We start from the raw sequence: 23,403 nt of genomic DNA on the forward strand, positions 1-23,403 counted from the left end.
TCCCACCCCCATCCTCCACCCCCATCCCCATCCCCCAACCCCTCCTCATCTCATCCAAAATATCTCTGCCATATCAAATCATTCTTTGAATTAACTCATAAGAATTGGATTGGAATCCAAGAACATCATAGCATTGTGGAAAGCCACTACCAATCTTCCAGCTGCCCTCCCCACCCTACCCCACCCCCATCCACCACCGCCATCTTATCCAAAATATCTCTGCCGTATCAATTCATGCCTCAACTCATCCATTTTTTTGTGCCACTGTTTGCCGAATTTGAATCCACAAACATCATAGTATCATGGACAATTTTCTCTTCTTCTTTTTTAGACTTTCACTTTTAAATCATTTGAATGTCAGCATGGCATAGTGGGTTAGAGGGATCAGTTGTGCCAAATACATATCATTCTATATCTGGTCAGCCCGCAGACTAACCCCCCTTAAATTCATTTCTTCCACTGCGGTCTTTTGACAGAAAAATCCTTCACTTAATCAAGGGTGGAAGTGCCCTGCCTTGACAATGAGATGCCCTCATTGACTTGACAGAATGTGCCCTCCTCGTTTGTTATGTGCATGCATGGTACCGATGCACACCGGTGTTGTCCTTAAGAAAGTCTGCCTGTGTGCTGGAGACTCCAGGGAAGGCAGCTAATGGACTTCCAGTTCTAGCACCGTGCCATGGGGAGCTGACTAGGAATAGGAAGGCATGCTAAATGTTTGTGGGGGGGGGGGGGGGGGGGGAGGGAAGAGCAAGGGGTGGGGGATGGGTTATCACTTAGGCCTCCTGTTTTGTTGAATGCTTGTGTCTGTTGGTTTTAAGATCTGTGCAAGGTCAAGTGCAACTCATGAATAGTTTGAGAAAAGTTCCACCATTATGGGAGAAACACACACATCAGCTTTTACGCACCATTTTAGTCCGATCACCTGCCATATGTGCCCGCTGTTATACGAAATTAGAAAAGTTGTATGCAACGGTAGTCGCATCATTGTGTCCCTCTTTTTTGTAAGGAAGATGTTGTATAGTGAACCCTCTGTGAAAAGAGACCTGTGCTAATAAAGTACTTATCAAATAACAAAGATATATGTGTGGGTGTCTAGAAACGAGACTAGACCATAGCTCTGATGTTTTCTCTTTAGTACACTACATCGTCGGAGCAGTAAGTTTCAATCTAACTAAGACAGCTTTGACACAAGTCTGACCCCTGTTCTTGGAAAGCTACGCACAACACAAAGGGATTATGAATTTGTTTCCTTTGTCACTTTGAGAAAGAGATTACTATCACCTTTTATAGATGACCTTGCGTGTGTGACATGGGGCTATGATATATGTTACATACAGGTCTTGCAGAGTTTAAAGTCACATCAAGGACCAATCAGAGTGCTCGCATTGTAGTACATTATGGTAGAAATTGTGGCACAAGAAAAATTGCTGTTTATGGTCAGGTTATGACGTCTTTGTTATAGATAACAAATAATTACTTCATAGTAGTTTCACTTTAGCTATGAAACTCATCAGTCTTTTCCATGATTTGAGATGCACAGAGCAAGAAAAGGATATCATGACTGATGTAGTATTTGGTTTTCCTGAGACTACTCATGACCCAGTCAGTTTATAAATATGTAAATACTGAATGATGTTTGTGTATAGTAGAAAGGCTGACATTTGATATACTGCTCTATTTCTGTGGCATTTGCTGTTAGGAACAAAAAAACACATAATGGTGAACATACTCTTTCTTATCTTTAAAACATCTTCTGTAATTTGTTTCTTTAATCTAGCCCCCCATGTTTTTCGAGGAAAAATGAATGGGGGGGGGGGGGGGGGTCAGAAGGAAGGGGAGAGAGGTATTTGCCAAACCTGCATAAGGTTAGCTCTGGACAGGGTCCATTTTTGAGCCTGTGTGTTTGATCACCTTACGAAAGGCCTACATGAAAATTCAGTAGAGGGATCGAATGACATGGAAGCCGGTAAGCAAAGCCTCGCTTCTCCACGCTATTCAAACAGCCGCCTTGGCGCAGTGGGTGCGATTGGGGGGCGGTCGCGATTCAGAAACGGTAATTGGTATGATACCGATCCCCCGGACGACTTTACGAAAGAGGGGGGTGAGACTAGGGGTGGGGGAGGGGTGTTGAGAGAGCAGAGGGAAAAGGGAATTGAAATGATATGAACAAGACACTGGGAAAGATGTGATGACAATGTTGACTTACATTCGCATGTCATCTCCACATTAGTACGAATCAACTATGTCCTAGAAAAGCGGGTAGGGGCCACGAGAAGAATGAGAGGCTATGGCCAATCACAGAAAACCGTCTAACTGGACTCTGCTTGTGAATATCAACTTTCTGTCATTTGTATCTCCATAACACAGTGATGGTGTAGATGTAAGTGTGCCTTACATCTGAGGGGGCCAAAAACAACTATTCCTAAATACTTCCATAAATGAGAAATATGCATAAAAGCCGACATGCCGAAAATTGTGATTCCCTCTTTCTCGGCGTCTGATGCTCATGCCATACCTGAGAGAAATCACAAATAATGGTGCAGATGAATTTGCAATATACGTTGGAGGCAATCAAGCCGTGCTAAAGGTTTCCCTGTCAGAAGAAAAGAGGAACACATTAATGGAGGGCTTCTTTTTTTGCCCTAGACAGACGTCTTCATTTTGAGTCCCATCACGTTCAATTTGCATGTAATGACTCCTTCTAGGAATGGATAAGATGCAGAGAGTGGTTGCTTGGCGACCGCATCCCTGAACTCTTGTTAGCATTTATGCATTTTACCTTCCCCTGCTGTGCGGCTCATCAATCTCGCAAAGTAGTCTGTCCTACCCTACCTCCCCCCCCCTACTCTCTCTCCCTCTCCCTCTCCCCCTCTATCTCATCCTCTCTCACCGTCTGTCTCTGATCTTCTCCTCTGGCGTTGTGTTACAGGTGAAAAGGAAATGAGATGACAACATTTATGTATGAATTTGAGTCCTTTGTGTCTTACACAACTCCAACGTCTGTGTAAAGAACCTGCACATGACTGACTACCCCTCTAAAGTTATTTTATCATGTCATCAACATTTAAAATTCAGGAAAATTGATTTAAAAAGGAGTCTTGCAAGAACATGAAGCTTTTGATAAGACAAGGACTGCGCATGTACTTGCTGGATTATACAAATTAGTGAGGGTGTTTCTTTTACATGCCATCTGAACCTTGAAATTCACATACTTTCTACACCTTTTTTAGACTGAACTCATTCCCTGCGGGAACCTGGTGGCCTTTGTATTAAGTCTACAGGGATTTCTGAATTTAGTATGGAATAGGTTAAGTGACCATTTGATGACACACAGTGTAACTTTGAACTGGCATGCTAGTTACAAGACATTTCTGTTTTTGGTATGTTATTATATGCTATCTCTTGTCCCCTCCATTCTATTGAGATGAATAACCATGTGGAGTGGTCATTCTTCCCCCAGGACAAGTGGACGCCCCTGATTTTTGCTGCCAGGGAGGGTCATCTGGAGATCGCCAAGGCCTTGCTGGACAAGGGAGCCGATGTTGACCATGCTGATGTGGTGAGTGTGTGGGTTCATTCCTACCAAGTGTCTGTGATCCTACTGGGGCTTATCGCCATGAATATGATGGTGTTTGTAATAATGTAATTATAATTTGTAATAAATGAATATAAGAAACAAAATGGAAATTGAAGGTTCAAAATTTACTTGTGTGTGCCACATTCTTATGTTCATGTATCTGTTTTTTTGTGTAAATTATATTTAAAACCATGCTTGTAGGACCTACTACAATACCACTGTGGAGCACAGTTTCAGTCTGATATGTGTTGCTATCATAAATTGCACAAAGTGTCAACAACCATGTAATCTTCATCGACTGTATGTGTCTAGTCCAATGCCAGGAAAACCATGTACTGCATTAGCTTGAAAAATACCCAATGCCTGTTAAGTTCTCTTGTAGCACTATCTAAGATTAAGGAATGCATATGCCACCTGTTGTGAGTTGGAATATACAGTCGTGAAAGAACAGTACCATGCTCCATATTTTGTGCATGATTAATCAAGAATCAAGAGTGGTAACTGGAAAAGGCATTATGTTGTCATAGACTCTGCTAAAGGCTTGATGTCGGGTTAACATTCATGTGTTGCCTGTCTCTTCCATTTACATGCACAGAATGATTGGACGCCCTTAATGTGGGCGAGTTACAAGGGACACACGGACATAGTCAAGGAACTCCTGGACCGGAAGGCTAACCCAAATGTGCAGGCCCATGTGAGTACTGAAGACACCTAAGTAATATATCGTCATCGGTTTCTGTCCCTCTTTAATAATTGCCTTTTCTTTGTCTCTGTTTTTCTTTTGATTGGCTAAGTACGGGTACTGTTTGATAAATATTTCTAGCCAAATTAGATTCACCTCATTTGAAATAGCACTACTTGTGCTTGAGAAAGTACAGCATGATAATAATTCAAACACGTTGCAGAGAGAATCCCTTCTGTACTACAGAAAAGACAATACCAGGGAGGGAATAAGAGGAGAAAACACAGTGGGTGAATCGGTGAGACAATTAATTAACCAATAGATTTATGGGGACTAAATACTTTGATATGGTCAGGCTGCCTTCGTCCATCCTAAATTTGAGCCAGCAGATGGTAGCTATTACCACAGAGCCGTTGGAACAAGCCGGGATTGCATTGAGAGGTACAGAGAGTAATTTCTGTATTCCTCACCCCTCCTCCCACACACACACTCATACACAAACACACATACACACATACACACAAACACATACACACAAACACATGCACACTTTTTCTCTTTCGTTTCCTTTCACGACGTGAAGAGCCATTAGTCCTGGTGCTTTACAAGATAATCATAGAGCTCCTGGACCAATTCTTTCATATCATCAGCAGTTTTAACTTTGAGCAAGTGTAATGTATGCCACAGAAAATAAGGGTTAATGAAAGAATAAGAAGCAAAGAGCAGAGGAAAGAGAAGGATAGATATATAGATAGATTGATAGAGAGAGGAAAAACAACCAAATAGATAGGGAGATATTAAAAATGAATAAGAGATTTATACCAAATATTAACCAGAAACCACTGAAGGTCATTCTATTGCCCAAAAAAAGGAGTGATCAATATAAAAATGAGAGATTAGAAAATATTTTAGTAAGTATTTCAATAAAAAAAAGAGAGGTATAGAAATGTAGACATTTGTAAGTGTAAATGTGAAAAAAAATCAAATCATAATGAAGTCTCATACATAACTTAAGTTTTGTTTGTTTGTTTGTTTGTTTTTTTACTGTTTATAATATACCAGTGACAGGCCATCATACAGCATGCCAAAAGTTTTGTAGCACAGTATCTATGTTGTCAAAATTCTTATTGTGGGTACAAAAGATGAAGAGCTACAGTACTGTATTGAATAATTCAGTCTGTGTGCATTGGAAAGCACAGCTCAAGCATGAATAATGTGTCTCCCTCTATTCCTTGCGGTCAAAGTCTTATCATTATGGAAAGAATACTTGTGTGGTTGAATCATCAAATCCTCATCAACATAAAAAGGATTTCTGATTTTTTTTTTTTTTTAGCATTGACTTACAACTGTTCAAGTATATGGCAATGCTGGATGCAAGTGGAGCTACATGTTAGATGAGTTCATGGCAAGGCTTTTAAATATATGTTGATTGTATTACGATATGAAAGAAAGAACTCTTCTTACCACTTTAATATCAATTATTTCGGGAGGGGGGGAGAAAAAATCATTAGTAGCATATTACATTACATTCCTTTGAGTAGACGGAAGCTTTATACATGATTTAGGCGTGTATGCATATGTGGGAAAGGAGGAGGGTTTCGAATTCAAGTTTTTGTGAGCTGAGATATGAGATCAAAGTGCTGGTGTTGCCCTAATTGGCCTGTTTTGCATCTCATCAAAATTAATTGAAAGTTTTTCAGCAGAAGTAGAACGGGGGATGAGGGCAGGAGAATGAGGCATGTTGAAGGTGTGGTCTGCCGCACTGACGGGAAATGACAGTAATGATGAAAAATGACATTGAAAATAATCAAGCGCTTAATAATTCATTTGCGCCGATCCCGCTCGCATCCTGCTTGCGTCAGCCATATGTGATGAACGAGGCCTCCCCATATTGTAGTGCTTCATTTGAAAGAATGTGAAGAAGAGAAGATATTTTTTTTCTTTTTTATTAACAGCCTTTATGTCAGGGATAGAAATGATTACTTGGATGTAGGAGGATTGAAGCATGGCTACAGACAAAATGCTAAATGAGGAAAGAAAAATCACCCTTCCAAGAAATGTGGGTGGAAATGAAACGCACACTCAATGAAGGTGCGAGATATCCTTTTATGAAATTATCATGAGGCTCATAGAAAAAAAAATTCTCTTCAAAGGCAGTTTTAATCTTGTTTCCTATAATTTCAAAACTGTAGTGCTGATTTTAAGTAATCTATTTTCTTTCTTTTTTTAAGCCACTATCTTGTGTTAGCTTATGTGAGGTCAGCCCATCTATGGCCTTTGTGAAATCACGAAGAAACAAAATAGAACTGAAAAGAAGAATTAGATTCTGATTAGCGAATCCTTTTTCCACTTTTTTGCATTCAAAGCCTCACTGTGTTGACATTACAGATTTTGATCACCCAATACAAATGCTATCAGAAGCATCTTTTGTAGAAGTTAGTTTTCTGAAAGTGCATCAAAAGTAAATTTGACTGATTATTCAAACAAAATTACTGTTAAGTTTGACAAATTATATTTATATTTCCACCTCCAGTATTCACTTAATTTCTTCAAAACTGTATTTGCAGATGAAAAATATGTATCAAATTACTCATTCATCCCCATTATCATCATGATGCAAGGAAAACTGTTGAACCAGTGATGACAGGTGGCTGCTAGATGAGGTTTTGAGGACTCTATGCCTTTGATAAAAAAAAAAGATAAGAGAAAAATGATACTTCTGCATAACATGCGGTCATATGCCTGAGTAACCCTAATCTTCGATCCTCTTTTCTCCCTTTTCTATGATGCTGCACCTCCTAGCTCTCTCTTATTTTCGTCACTTTTTGAACGAGTTAGTATGGTCCAATTTTACCAAGTTATGCATCATTTTGAAGCTTGGGGCTTACTCTTTTAAACTATGTAGAAAAGTGGACCTCATTTTGGTCTACTTCTTGTTGGTTTCGAGCTGGGCAGTCACATATATGTATTTGAATGCCAGTGTATGGCAGTGATTGCAAAAATTATAGCTCCTCAGAGTTGATGGTGTTATGCTTAGTGGTTGTTAAAATGGTTGTAAGTTGCGCGTTTACTTTAGCCGTCCATAGAACAAGATGCACATTTTACACTTTTTGCCATGAATGAACCCACAGGGTAAAGTACATTTTCTTCTGTCTTTGTAAAAATGAAATGGGAGAAATTAAATCTCCACAATTTATTTGCTGGCTGCTCTATCTATAAAGTGAAGACATGAGACATGCATCGGAAAAGTGAATACATGCCCCGTTATAGGAGATACCTTCTGTTTTGTTATTATCACACACAAGAGATGAAGCACAGTGGAAGGTAGGAATTTGATTACTGAAGGGGACCAGGGGAAAAAACAAGAAAAACAACCAAAAAACTAAATCACTTTTTGTTTTTTGAATGAGGTAATACAGAGGAGATGGAAGGAGAAATTAAGATTTTAAAAAATGCGAGCGTTCCCCTTTGGCCCGGTCGAGCTGAGTGAATGATCGCAGAGGATCACGCATTTGCAAATTAGTTGCTTGTTGGAAGACAGTGCTTCTATCTCTCATGCAAATTAGAGTAAATTACGGCGATACAGCCCTCCTCTCCTCCTCCTTCCCAGAAATTATCTGCGAACCTCGCCGCTCATCTTCAGATGAGGGAGAAGAGAGAAAGACAAGATGGGAAAACACCGACTCTGGTGTAGCTACAACAACGCCACAGGTCTTTTGACTTGGGGATGGGGTGGGGGAGGTTTATCAGTTGTAGCAAAACTTGAATGCAGTCTTTGCAGTGATTAAAACCAGCCAAGTGTTGCCCGCAATCAATGGTGCAATCCCTCAAATTGCCCGTCTCTAAATCTTCCCCGCTGATTCTTGTCCAGCTACTAAGCGAGCATTGCCATGGCAATAGACCTTATCAGGGGCAAGAGATATGCAGGATTTTGAATGTCCTGTGATGGAATCTGTGTGCCTGTTTAGTACGTACATATATCATAGTCACATTGAATTGTTCATTAGTTTATAACTCAAATACGTCATTCTAACCAGCCCATTGCCTGTCCAGTGTCATTATGCAAGGTTGAGGTTTTGGTACTTGTTGAAGACAGCATGAAATCTCAAGGATTTTCTGGGATAGGAAAGAGGTTTTATTTGCTGTAGAGTAAGATTTCGACGTATCCTAAAACACCTGTCGTACTGCATGCTTTAGAACACCCATGGCTGCACAACCTCTGTTTCTGTATAATAATGCGTACAATGTGTACAGCTGTATGTGTACGGGTGTGTGTGTTCATGTCAGTGTGTATGTGCACACATGTGCAAATGCTTTCAAATGCGGTCCGTGCTGACAATAAGAAAATGCCATCCTTAGAGTAATGCAGATATTCCAGATGTCATGGTACCTATGTACTGTATAATTTACAAATATACATTCATACATGCAAACATACTGTACATACATGCATGTACATACTCCTACCATGCATACAGGCAAACATGCATATGTATGCACATACAAACACACACCATACTTAAAGGGAAGCAGTCCTGAGATTTTCACTGTACTGATAATTAAGAAGAGTAAAAAATATAACCTTTCACCAATTTATACGCGTGGACATCAAAAATTGTCTCCGTACGCGATTTTTAAAAAATAATTCCTGCAAGCGATCGTGTAAGAGCCTGCCAAAAGGTGCAACGTCATTGATGCCCTACTCTCAAGTTGACAGCCGTGACTCAGAAAACCAATTTAAGTGTTCAAAATGATCATATCTGATTTTTTCATGAAATGTGACAATATGTGGTTTTATTATTTCAAACAAAATATTTCAAGCTTATTTATATATACAATTAGTATAAAAATAAATAGTAAACATGTATATATAAATAACTAGGGATGACGAGCAGAACACCGCTGGAAAGAGTTGTGCATCGATGACGTATGACTCTCCGCCAAGACTTGCTCATTTGCAGAGTCACACTTTTTTAACCGAAATGTACGAGCCTATTTGGTGATTTGAAAGTTTGTTTTTGATGAAAGTAGTTCATTGGAGGTACCAACAACAACATATTTTTTTAAATTTCGTGAGGACTGCGTCCCTTTAAGCCGGGGTACATGAATATGCATCTGAAGTCAACTAGTGTGCAAGGCTTGAGTCAATGTGTGAATATGCTTATAGGAACCACTTCCTTACAGACATTTACATGCAATGATATGTCTAATATTTGTGTTAGAATGATACAAGAGTAAATACACAACAGTGAAAAACACTCATTAGGCCGTTTGACAAATTACTGGAAACACTTAGCTAATGCTATACCCTTTGGATAAAGGTTCTCCCTTGCTTGACCATGTGTGTTGTACTCCCCATTGAGATTTATGCCTAAAAATTCAACCATCAAAGATTGAATCTTGCTGATATTTTGTAATATGATTTATTTACTCTCTTTTTTTTCTCTGAAGGATAATCTAAATATGTTACATTTCTAAAGGATATAGATGCACTCACCATGAGCACAAAATACACACGTACACATGCATATGCACAATCAATGCTACCACATGTACATGTACAAGTACAACAGGAATCATACGTTTGCATAATTGTGTGTCCCAGGGGGGTCTCTCGTGTTCCAGTGCAGGGTTGTGTGTTGACAATGCACGGAACTCAAAGGGACTTGCTTTGATGCTGCTTTCAGATGAAATGTCATCCTTTCATCCAATTTTACCCCCCACAGCATCATTTCAGCCGAAGTGATGTCTGTAAACTGCCACATAAAGTCAAACATATCGCTCATCGTTACGTATGTACATGAGACATTTCCACCACAATCTCGCTGCCTTCAGCCGAGTTGTGCGCAGCGCAGCACAGGGATCATGGTTGGTCGTGTGTAGCACCGAGGTATATTTTTATCAGCGTTCGGGTACTGATGATGTGTAAAACACGTCCCATTAGACAGACTCCCACAGGGTTACAGTGGCAGCGTCTCCGCTGTGACAATGCTATCATTCTTGTCGCGCATATTTAACTGCTTGTCACAATGGGACTGCGATGGATGCTGACAAGTTGACATTTCCCAGCTCTGCGTTTTCTTGAGTCAGCTGCGTGTATTCTACACGGTGTCATCTCTTTCTCTCTGTTCTTATGCATGTCTTCTCGTTCTTTTTTGTGCAACAAGGTCAGATGTGGCAATCAGCTCAAACTCAGAAGAATAATTCACTTTGACTTCTCTAAATTTATGCCGCTTGCATTTTTTTTTCCCCCTCAGGAGAGACACAGCATACCTTGCTTTGAATGTGGACTCGTTTAAGATACTCTTACTCTGGTTGATGGTCTTAGTTTATTCTGAAAGTTGAATTTGTTACTCTGATGTTCAACCAGTGTCAGATTTTAAGTTAAAGGAAGAAGTCCTGAGCAACTGTAGATGAAATTATTTTTCTGCCATCGTGACCCATTTTGCTTTAAAAGGGAGCTTCTGGGATGGGATAGGGGTGGGGATAAGTGTGTTACAAAATGACATGTCATCACTCATGTTACAATGGAAAATCTTTTGGGATTCCTAAAGAAATGCTCTTGATGGCAATTGATCATTATACAATCAGCGAACGTTTTGGTAGATTCGTGATTGCTGGAGACATTTGTTCCCGAGAGTAGGATTGTTTTTATTTCACCTCCGGCGGGCTGGCTGGAGAATACTCAAGCAACATCAATCAGGATGTGATTACGGTGTCGAAGGGCAAGCATTTGATTATTAAATAGGCAACGGAGAGTTGTAGGTTAAAGGTCAAGGTTAGAGTTTAAAATTTGGCGAGCGGAAGAGATATATAGAGGAGAAAAATGCACAAGCCAGATTGAAGTGTCGAGCTTCCGTGAACAGATGGTTCCTCGGCGAAATGTGCGTGAGACTGGTGTGCTCCCATTCCATCGGAAGTGAGAAGCAGGAGGCAGAACGTATTGTTTATTTATGTTCTAGTCTGCTCCTTGTGGAGACAGACTTCCTCATCACCATGCATTAGTCTCGCCTCCAGTGAAGACCGTTTTGCGAGAATTGCCTACAGATACGAATTTTGGTAGTGTTTCGGTGTTTCAGCTATGTTTTTGTTTTGTTTTGTTTTTTCCGCTGTGACCCAATCAAACACACATGTGGCAAGGTGTGGCAGATATCAACATCTTTAACACACTTAGGGGAAAAAAAATATGCATACACGTACACACATACAAAAGTTCAGTTTGAAGAATAGTTCTTTGCCTTGATATATTGCTGCATTTTGCTCCCAAAATAGACAATATGTAAGTGATTGTGACAGAGTAAAAAAAAAAAAAAATCTTGCTTCGCTCCCCCCCCCCAAAAAAAAAGGAAAAGAAAAGAAAAAGCAACAGCACAAACTGAAAAAAAAAACAGACTTGTATCAACAATACAGCAGATTTATTCAAATTCATATGCTTCTGTCCCTAAGGCTTTATCACTTGGGTATAACATGGAGGTACATGTATTTCCTCTTGCTAGAAATTTTGTTGAGTCCATCTTCAGCCAGATTTTGATTTCTGATTAGTACCTCTCTAGCACGTGACAGATCTCCTTTTCATTAGAATTGCAATCGCTCGGAAATCCTTCAAATCAGTCGCTAGTCTTTTTTCAAGGACAGCTTGAAATTAAAGTGTCTGCAGATTTGACTTTGATCTGAGAGCTTTCCAAAGTGAGAGTGAGTTTGATTGAGTAAGGGCTCCCATGTGGTGAAAGATCTCTTGTGTGATGGTCAGTGTCAGTTAGACACTAATCATCAAAGTGTCTGCCATCAGGTTGCATAACTAGTTTTGGATATCTGCTCTAAACTACTCCTTTAAGGCTTGTTTTGGTGGCTGAGGTTTCTTCTGCTGTTGTGAAGTGGCCTGCGTTTGCGCAGGATCTTGCTGCGTAATTGCAGTCCATGATGGCTAACTTATGGCTAACTTATGTCACGCATTATGCAGCCCAGCATAGTTAGTCATGCATTTGCATGCGAATGTGAGGTCAAATCGGTTACCAGCATCCGGAATGGCTGGCGTCCTATAACCAGGACCCAATGTGTGTCTGCATGGTCATGCACATCAGAATGAAGATGCAGTAATTCTTCCCTCATGATAAGTGAATGACTAGGTGACAGAAACATATTGTCCAGCTCCTTTTCTTTTCTTTTTCCTTTAAAGTAGATATGTCGGAGGCAAGTATCTTCCTCATCAGAGATTCAACATATTGAAGGGAATGAATTACACTGTATTATTCTGCTATTTGCCGAGATGAGCCTTTCTTAAAGAGATGAGCAGAAATCAAATGATGTACCATTTCCTTTATTGTTATTTTTGAATATTTCCATCACTGTCAATCTCAAATGTATCCCAGGTTACAAAGCACAGAGTGAAATTTGATTGGTCTGTTTCTTTCCTCAGCATGGAGTCACGCCCATCATCTGGGCAGCGGGGCGGGGTCACAGTGGAGTGGTGGCTGCTCTCCTCAAGGCAGGGGCAAAGGTCAACTCAGCAGACAAGGTAAAAATCTTTACTACATTACATTCCTGTCTTTTTTTTTATGTGTGTGACATTCTCCTAGCCCTTCTTGTATACATATGTACCAATACATGGTTACTGTAAAACAGGATATTTTTGAGGCATGAAATTTTTGTGAATTGCAAACGACGGCCTTTTTCGTGACATGAAATTTTCGTGAGTTGCCTCTAACATTCAATGCATATGGTGTAGACAAGAACTTTCGAGTGCATTTTAATTTCACGAATCTTGGCTTTTGCGAAATTTATGAAATTAAAATGCATGCCAACATTCCTCGTTTTACAGTAATATATGTGATGAATGCCTCCCATATCATAACCTCCCCCCCCCCCCAAAAAAAAAAAAAAAAAAAAACCCAAACAAACCTGATTTTCATACAGGGAATTGTTGATAATGAGCCAGCCGATTGTGGCAACATTTTTGTGCAAATGGCCACAGCATGTATGTGCATTTTATTCAGGGATGATTTTAAATCAGAGATGAGTAAAATGCAGTGTTTTGTTTACAATAGAGCTAGAATTCATGTAGTCATGGTGAATTTTTGAGTCCTTTATAATCTTCAGTGCATTAACGTAGCCTCAGCAGACAGTCTCTGAATTTGAATGAAATGTATAATGGTTATAAATCACATAGTAATATCACTGAGGTTCATTATGTAATGAAATCTGCAGGGTTTTCTCCCCCCCCCCTTTTTTTTTTGTGTGTGTGCTTATTTACCTACTGGTGTATCATGAACAGAATTTAGCATGGTTCTAGAGGTATTTTGCTTGTTGGTCACCGGCAATGATTTTCGAGACAAAGGTCCAAGACAAACCAGTGATAACCATGGCAGTTTGTCAAGAAAAGATATACTGCACTGTGACCTTCTAAACTCTTGGTTGGAACTGCACAGATTCATGTGAGAAAATTACTACTCTCTAAAAAAAATCGAGTGAAAGTATTCACTCTTGAAGGAGTGAATAAAAAAAGAGTGAATTTAGAGTGAAATTGGAGTGAGTTTTGAGTGAAAATGTTCATTTTCTCTCATTTTGGAGTGACCTCAGGGATCACTTGAAGATTTTGGAGTGATCCCTGAGGTCACTCTAAAACGAGTGAAAATGAACATTTTCACTCAAAACTCACTCCAATTTCACTCTAAATTCACTCTTTTTTGTATTCACTCCTTCAAGAGTGAATATTTTCACTCAATTTTTTTTTAGAGAGTAGTCTGTGTCAGTTTGCAATGACAGAAGAGCACAGGGACCTTTCCCTTTAAACGGTGCAGAAGTAATGCAAGCGGAGAGAGACAAATGAGAAGCTATGCCGATGAATACAGGTGTTTCTTTAATCTCAGAGTCTGTTCCATCTACTACAAGAGAGAGGGGGAAACATGAGAGAGAGAAAAAAAAAATGGATTTATATGAAGAGATGGACACAGAGAGAGAGATATACATTGTACTCTTGCATATTTCTGGAGATGCACAATAACCATCAGTCACAATGATTCCAGGAGAACTTTTTTCCACAACATTGATTTTTGTATTGATTAGAGCTGATTTATAAGAAACCTTTTGTATTCATTTGATTACAAGTACATATATGTACACTGTAAGTGTATATATTTCTATGATATGTTTTCTTGTATTTTGTAGTTGTAATATTACCTTGATGAGTTCAACAATCTAGGAAGCAAATGGTTACTTACAAAGTTTCATACTATACTGTTACTGTCTGATTATAATTTTTCATATTTTTCTTTTTACAATGTGTAAGGGGATACTGTTTTCTTGATTTTTATCAGAATTGAAAAAGGCCTTTTTTTTAAACCAGTGTGGATTCACAAGAAATGAAATGTTTAAAAAAATTCTTTTCACATTTTATTTGCTGTCACCACTCAAAAGGCAAATGAAGTCTTGCCTCATTGAAATGCCGTACTCCAATTATTGCATCATGTCTTGTTTCTATGCAGTATTGTTCAGTTGTTCCTGTATTAAGATGGATGGATCTTTGTGTTTTCCTTTTGGAGAAGAAATTGAGCAATACTATGCTTTCAGTGGCTAGCCCTTTGCTGACCAATACCTGTGTGTAACATCTTGTCGTTTTTATATTGTTGTTGTCAGTATGGAACCTCGGGTCTGGTGTGGGCAGCCCGGAAGGGTCACGTGGACTGTGTGATGCTCCTTCTGGAACACGGTGCCAATGTGGACATGGCAGGCATGGTAAGTCACAAATGTCTTTGGTTTTAAATGCTCGCTATTTTAGTCCATAGTTCGCCAAAGGCAGAACCCCAATGGCAGAGGATGCCTGAATACACAGGATATGATATTTGAGCATGGTCTTTGACACATGATGTAATATCTAACATAATCTATTGAAGGAAATTTCAAAGACACTGATGGTGGTTGCTAGTGTAAGACAACAACAGGACACTTCAGCAAAGGTAGATTCTGGTTTTATAATAAAACCTGCTCCTGATGCAAAAATGATTTCTTGTGTATACTTGTACACGACACGTGTTCAGAGTTGTCAAATGGTGTAGTTACATGTGTAACAGGATATAACATTTGTGTACGGTCTTTGACACATCCCGTATGGTTTAATGTCTAACATGATATATTTACGGTATGATCACAGACATTGATGGAGATTACATACTGTGTAAAACAAGAACAGGACTCTTCGGAAAAGGAAGAGTCTAGCTGAACAATCAAACTTCTTCCGATGTAAAAATATTTTTCTTTGTATACTTGCTTGTACAAGACAGAGATGTTCAGGGTTGTCAAATGATGTACAGTGAAGTTACCAGAAATAATTTGTAAGTGTTTGTCAGAGCGAAGAGTGTGTGTTGGTGGCAGGCAGAGATGCATTCTGTTGAAGTCACTCTTAGCGAGGGAGACAAATCAACGTTTGACACTGCGCCACCTAATTGGCAACAATTCTCATCGCTCGCTCCATCTTGTTTCCGAGTGGAGCGCTAGCACGCATTCTCTGCCGCTCGGGATACGGTATTCCTCCACCAGAATGCCCCACCCCCTTCCTCGTCCTCCTCCTCCTCTGCCTCCTCCTCCGTCTCCTCCCGTCTCTTCCTTCTGCAAGATGAAGCCAGGAAATCAATCAGGATAAATGGCATTGAATAATTCATTTGCTGAGCTTGTTACTAGATTACCTGTGTGTCGCAACAAGAGCTGTTGGCGGTGAGGCTGCTGAGGAACAACAGCTACCCTGTTGCTTGGGCAGGGGGCTCCACAAACTCCCAAATCAATCAGGCTGGTAATTACCGGAGAATTAGCGTCTAGGGGGGAGCGCAGTGTGTGGTCTGAACAGGGATGAGCAGTCGCACAGTGGGGAGAAATGAACAGATTGGGGGCGTTCACACTTCAGTGACAAGAAAGAGTGTGGAAACAAAAAATGGTGTGATCCTGTTCTCCCAGATGCATATCCATGAGTTAATTATTCAATCCTATGTGTGTATGAGTGTGTGGGCGGTTTAGCGTGTAGAGCAGTAATGGAATTTACTCTTCTACATTGTAGATGTTCAATAAGCATTGGAGACTTGCAATCCAAAATGTGTGATATAGAATTATGTGTATTACTTGACTTTTTCTTTTGGTATGAATTCTTTCCTTCTCTGTTTCTGTCCCTCTCTGCCCCCCCCCCCAAATCTATTATATCTTTTGCTTATTCATACACTGTAGCATTGAAGAGCCCCATTTTTTCCATCCAGCTGAGTGTTTTCCTATCTGTCATTGTGTTTTCATATCTCCTGCTGATTTCGTATTGTGTAGTTGTGTATGACATTACACACACAATTCAAGAGTCGGTCAGAAAACACAGTTTCTTAGATGGATGATATGGCTCAATAAGTACTGTTCTCCTTCCTGCATGTAATATGATTGTGGAAAGTGGAACATTGTACCTCAAGAATTGCATTTATGGAAGAAATGTATGGCTCTTATTGACAAGATGTACTGCCTAGCTGTTTGTTGGTACATATCTAGTAATAAAAGACTGTAATTAGCAGGAATGTACATTTACTTAGCTCTCTTAATCCAGCCAGAAGATAATATCACAGTGTGCTGCAATAACAAGTATTCCATCACCCTCTGTAGTATAGTATATACTTGTTGCCGTGTGGCCCACTTCTGCTGTGTGTTGATGGCAGCCATTGCTGAGAAGAACAATGTTGCAGTCTACAAAATTATGCTTACAACAGGACCGAATATTTGTACAGCACCTATCGAAAGCCATAAAAAATATCACTGCCCTGTACTGAAAGTGTAACAATTTACAATGTAAACATATACTTGTCTGGTAGTGGAATTTTGCAGTTTAATGTTATAGTTCACCTGGACTATCCAACAGAGTAATGTATCCAACCCAGAAAATGAGCCCTTGTTGGTTCCTTAACCCGTTGAGGACAGACTGATTTCGTTACAACACTCATTTCCCATAGACACCAGCCCGAGTATACTCAGGACTCGTCCTCAACGGGTTAATAGACACGGAGTTGTGGAAACTCTGAGGAAGATTAACACATATGAATCTGTGAATTGAATTATTGAAGTCAGTTATGATTTGTAGCATCCTTTGTGTGGGAATTCATGCACAGACCTTCTCTCATCCAAGATGGGATGGAATGGGATGAGATTGGATGAATGTCTGCTGAAAATATTTTGAGAAATGTGACGACGATTGTAGCTTCCGTCTAGTCAGAATTCGCCTGTCCATCTTCCACCCGTGCGAAGATTTCATTTTAGAAATCAGAGACAGAGAGGGAGATGGAGAGAGAGGGAGGGAACAGTCTGGGATGTTGGATTATTACCTCCGCCAAGGAAGGAGGTTATGTTTTCATTGCCGTTGGTTTGCTTTGTTTTGTTTTGTTTTGTTTTGTCTGTGTGCAAAATAACTCAAAAATTTGCGAACAGATTTGAATGAAACTTGCAGGAAAAGTTGATAAAGACACAGGGAACAGGTGATTCAAATTTGGCAGTGATTTGGAAATTTTTATGGATATTTTGAAGGATTTTTGTTTTTTCGGCAAAAAAAAAGGTCAGTGAACTTAGGAATTCAAGCTGCGCGTATTTGAGGTTTGCATATAAATGCGCTCTAAAGCACGTGTTCTGCTCGGGTGAGACGCCGCCGAGCTGGAAGCTGATGACATAAATAAAAGGCTTCTATGTTGGGAAAATGGGTGATTTTCAGCATGCATATATGGGAGGAAAGGGTGGAAATGAGCTGCTTAGCAGAGGTCTGCACTCTCCGAGTGCTTTACTAGTTATCTTTGTTAAACCAGAGAGAGATACATTGTAGAGAGATACATTGTACATTGTAGATGGATAGATAGATAGATAGATAATGGATGGATAGATAGATGGATAGATAGGTAGGTAGATGAAAAGATAGATAGGTAGATAGACAGATAGATAGATAGATAGATAGACAGACAGACAGACAGACAGACAGACAGACAGATAGATAGATAGGCAGAGAGGGAGAGAGGAGGGTCCGGGCTGTGAAGGATTTTGTCATCTCCAACAAGGTGCTATCACATTGCTGGTGTCTTCTTACCTCTTGGCATTCCGCTCTGCTTGGCATGATGGCACAGGGGAAGGGCAGGGTGAGGTACAAGGGTGGTGGTGATGCCAAATGTCATCTCTGTGGTGAGGGGGAGACAGCATGAATTTGGGATGTTACATATCAAGGTGGGGATGATTTTGCTATTTTAGTTTCCGTTCTGAACTCTGCTCAGTCCGCTGCACTCACACGCAGTGTACTGTTGACAATATTCCATCCATTATTCTAAGTGAAGAGGCCCATTACACCAACAGTTGTAATGGTTACTAAACTCAGTTGCCATAGCAACAACAAAAATGTGCACTGTTGATTATTTGTGTCCCTGTCTGTCACCATGGTGACTGCAGTTATCAAAAGTTATGTTTTTTATGTTTAAATATAGGCTATAGAACATATGTATTCATGTAAGCTCGCTCATAGCATGACTGAAGCTTGTGTTTTCAAGTTTCAGGACAAAAACAAAATATGAAAATTGGAAATGGTAATGACACTTTTATAGTGAAAAGAGGAACATCACAAATGTTCTTTCAGCTATGCCAGATTCCCTTTAGAAAATAAGGAAAAGGAAATAAGGATGAGGAAATAAAAAAAATAAGTGTACTCATATTTGTATGATCTCTTCAAGAATAAGCCAAATTGTTATCAGATTGAATGAATAGCTGGTTTTCTTTTTACACATAGATAAAACTTGATAGCATTGTAGTGATATGAAAGGAAAAGAAGTGCTGATACTCTTCCGTCCTGTTCTGCTCTGCGTCTGCAAGGAATGCAGGCATTGATTTTTTTTTTCTTGTAGGTTTGGAAGCCTTTTTCTTTTCTCTCCTTTCGTTCTGTTTTGGCCCTGGAGAGCGAGCGAGAGAGAGGTGTAGAAGAGGTTTTGCTTTGGCCGCCCACAGACAGGCGAGATGAAAGGTTTGCGGGTGGGCAAACTTAATTTGAGATTCAAAACCAGATTGGGTTTACCCGAACGCATCGTGTGGTCCGTGCACGGGGAGCACACACTGACGCATTAGCGGACCCCAAATTATCACTTAATGCCTTTTAGATGCGCTTATTAACTTATTGGCAGTGTGTAGAGTCTAATGCGGCATTATTCCAGATTTCGGCGGTATCCCATCCTGCTGGAAGATAGCGGCATGGGTGTAAATGTCAGTCAAGTTGTTTTTTTTTGTTCCCCTTTGCAGCAAATCTTCACACTAACCCACATGTAATACTGTGCTCTCTATTACAGACCTGCCTAGGTTATTCCAGCTGTATATCTTAATGATAACAGTTTATGTTCATATTAACCACTTAAAGGGTTTGGTTGAGATGAGGCTTCCAACTTTTTTTGACAATTTTTTTTTTTTTTTTAGATAATGACAAACCACTTATGAAATATGACAGAGCATATGATTCTAAGAGGAATCAAAGATGTTTTTTTTGCTGATAATTGTTTTTCAAATGCCTGAGATATCCAAAACAAAGCGATCCTAATAAAAGGTAGGACCCACCTTTTATTAGGATTGCTTTGTTTTAGTTTCATATCTCACCCATTTGAAAACCGATTTTCATAAAAGAATTATATGCTTTTTAACATTTTATAAAGTGGCTTCTAAGTATCTCGCAAAAAGTTGAAAGCTGAATTCTTACCTCAACCAATACTATACCATTCCGTTAAACAGAATCCCCAATTTGTTATTTACAGGTGGTGATATATGAAGGATTTATTTGAGAGACATTGTATTGAATGATAGTGACAATATCATTTGCAGTCTGTCTGAGAAAGAACACCGTGCGGCATTTTTTGATCCCCCGCATTATTGATGTAAGATAGGAAACGCATATTGTCCCCTAAGTGGCAGTCTATGAATGCATGCATTGGGCTTACCTTGAAGGATCGGATCTACCTCCTTTATTTAAAGAGATGGTGGATTTTGTGTCACACATGATGTGATGATTCTCACAGGCACGAATGGGCGCTAATTTCACATCTTAGACTGATGAATACCGGACAGTCAGATCTCACCATCAAAGAGATGTCATCAGTTATACCACTACCGCTGTTTTTCATTTCATTTTATTTCATTTATCAAGTTTCCACACAAATTATACAGTACAGTTCGACCTCGATTATCTGGCCATGCTGGGACCGGCGCTCATCCGGATAAGCGAATTGGCTGGATATGGGAGACACAATGTTAATGTATATAGCTGCCGTCCAAGCTGCTGTCCCAGTGCACTGGCAGCTAGGCAGGAAGCGTACCCCGCAACGGTGGTGATGACTGCGTACTTTTACGGTGATAATGTGGTGTGAATTTATGTTAGTTCTGTCGGGAATAGTGTAGGTAAATCGTGTAAGTTTTGTAGAAATTTTAATTGAGTTTAAAGTCACTGTTTTTTCTCAATTTTTGGATGAAAAAAAAAAGTCCTTCACTGCGTGAACGCGTCTGGATAATAGAGATTTCCGGATAAAAGGAGGCTGGATAATCGAGGTCGAACTGTATTGTATTTGTAATATACATCCATGACAATGAAATGTAACACACAATAATTTTGTAAATTCGGTATATAAAGACTATAGTAATATTACCTGACACAAAATAAATGTAAATCAGTCTAAAGTATGTTACATTCACATTGGATGATTAAGATTATATGGGGGGGGGGGGGGGAACCTACATGTATGTCAAAGCAGATGCTTGTGGGGGTAGGTCCCCAGAAAAAAAGTCAAATACAGTTGGTTACACTCACACATACGCTATTGACTTGTGCGCTGCATTTCAAATCCGGCGGATTCCCTGCCTTTCAGATCTCTGCTGGACCATGACAAATAGTGCCGAACATCAACAATGGACCTGCCTCACCTTATGCTGATGATTGGTCATGGTAGTGGGGGGAATTCTTGACCACGCTCCTGTGGATGATTGATGTTTATTTCTCGTAGTGTCCAAGACATGAAGTCTAGTGGAGTGCAATGGGCCGTGCGGCAGTGAAGGTGTACCGTCAAATTTGACAAGGTTTATAAATGGTGATACAAATGGAGGAGTTGGGGGTGGGGGGTCTCCCTCATTTCTTTATAAACGCCATGGTAGTGGTAATAGAGCAGCCCAATACCCTTCAAGACTCATCATTTGCGCAGATGATGCATGGGGCAGACTTTGCGACCATTATGTGTGTGTTGTTGTTTTTTTGTCCGTGCTCAATCCTTAAATTCAATATATGAATACATTCTTGAGGAAGATTCTAGGTGGACTGTTATGCATTGCTTTGTTCTCATATTTTCACATCCAGTGTAAAGAAAATACAATCCACTGAACCACTCTTGTAGATTTAGTGAATATCAATGATTAGATCATTAGAGATGCCCGGTCTCCTTGACTCTGTAGGAGCTTCCTGAAAAAATGAATGTCTTTGTATGTCCTGACAAGATTATAAGAAAGTTCTTCTGATTAGAGAATTACATTTGCCTGTTACTTTGATTTATTTGATACAAGTAACATAGTTCATTCATGTGTCAAATACAAAAGCCATAAGTCACCATTGTGTATAAATGTTTTGTAAACTCCTATGTAGAATGTAAAAAAAAAAACGGCTACATTTTGGCTCTATGTGTAGGCTCTGCCCAGCTCTCTTTGTTACAGAGCAAGACAGTGTGACTGACGATTCAATTTCACCCTTCTTGTTTTTTACTCCATGATAGAATTCATGGACAGCTCTCTTGGTCGCCTCGAGAGGCGGTTATGTGGATGTTGTACAGATGCTCCTGGACAAACACCCAAACGTCAATGCAGTCGATAAGGTAAGTTTATGTACTTATGCCCAGATGTTGAATGTGTAATCTGAAATGTTGCATTGCTTTGTTTTAGAGGACCAAAAAAAAAAAAAAAATTGCTCAAGCATTTGGAGCTGATATTGTACTCAGATGGAAGGATGAATTTAAAAAAGAGGAGCTGAGGAGCCAAATGTCCATTTGGCTTTTTGATGGAGATTGTAAGGTGAACCATTCCTGAAATCCTTGTCGAACGTTTGCGTGATATTGATTTGTTTTACTCACGAGTTTTGTGAAAATGTTCTCAAACAGGAAAAGGTGTATCACCTGAAAGTTTCTAAAAAGAGTTAAAGAGTGAGGTATGCTGAAATCCTGCCCTAATCCATGTCTGTGAGGGGGGGGGGGGGTCGGGGGGGACGAAAAATAGAAACTTTTGTCCAGCAGGGCGTGGAAACTGCAGAGTGGGAGCATATTTATTTCGAGGATGCACACACTTCTCAGAAATGTTTTTGCTTGGCTGGCAGCCCTGTTGTCAATAGTCCTCATGGACTTGGTGACACAGTTTAGCGTCAAGAGAGAAGTGTTCTTTTCCCCACATGTTGTCACATTGTGTGAATAACAATGCAGCAAAGTTAAAGGATGGTCAACATTCTTCAACCTAGAAAATGTAGAGCAACTGACATTTCCCAGGGAGGAAAAAACAAAATTTAGTATTATGTATTATTGCTTCCATGACATTTGCTCCTGCGACAATTGTTCCCATGAAATATCTGCGTTCTAAGCCAAGTATGAAACCTACCCACAAACGTAACCGTAATGCTTATCCTAGCAACATGCAAAGCAAATGGATTGGATAATGGGGTAGACTGAGGAGCTTGAAGATCGGACAGGAGAAGATGAAATATTATCTGCTCTTTAATGGAATGAGTATTGCTGTTTTCACATAATTATGCATCTGAATCAAAGTCACGGGAATTACAGGTGCCTGGCAGCCTGCATAATTTCCCCTCAAAATATCAAAGTAGCACCAGCAGGCAGCTACTTCAAGTCACGCGTCAAGTACTCCATCTCGTGCGAGCGCCGGCTGAATATAGCGGCCGGTGTTCTGTAGTGTCCGATATCATTGGACGATGGTTCAATACCTGCATCTCGTCATACTGTCAAGTTCGTTCCTGCGTCAAAGTCGAGAGGCGCGGCCAATTTGTTTGTGTTGGCGAAACCCATCCTATTGGTCAGATACTTCAGCATTGCCTCTGCTTGGCTGGAGTGTGTAAATAGAAACTGAATTAAGCGGTCATTTTGGG

General features: G+C 39.9%; 1 protein-coding gene across 1 annotated transcript in view; it reads left to right on the top strand.

Moving 5' to 3' along the window:
* LOC139728095 (uncharacterized) overlaps positions 1–23,403 on the top strand; it is a 70,402-nt gene that overhangs the window by 11,449 nt on the left and 35,550 nt on the right. Inside the window, exons 4-8 of the mRNA XM_071639059.1 lie at positions 3,464–3,562; positions 4,176–4,274; positions 12,679–12,777; positions 14,895–14,993; positions 22,031–22,129. Of these exons, the coding sequence (XP_071495160.1) occupies positions 3,464–3,562; positions 4,176–4,274; positions 12,679–12,777; positions 14,895–14,993; positions 22,031–22,129 (495 nt within the window). The remainder of the gene's footprint in view (positions 1–3,463; positions 3,563–4,175; positions 4,275–12,678; positions 12,778–14,894; positions 14,994–22,030; positions 22,130–23,403) is intronic.

This window comes from Diadema antillarum, unplaced genomic scaffold (assembly GCF_040938485.1).
Source record: "Diadema antillarum isolate AM-2024a unplaced genomic scaffold, OU_Dant_1.0 seq00000163_RagTag, whole genome shotgun sequence".
In the NCBI taxonomy this organism is placed as follows: domain Eukaryota; kingdom Metazoa; phylum Echinodermata; class Echinoidea; order Diadematoida; family Diadematidae; genus Diadema; species Diadema antillarum.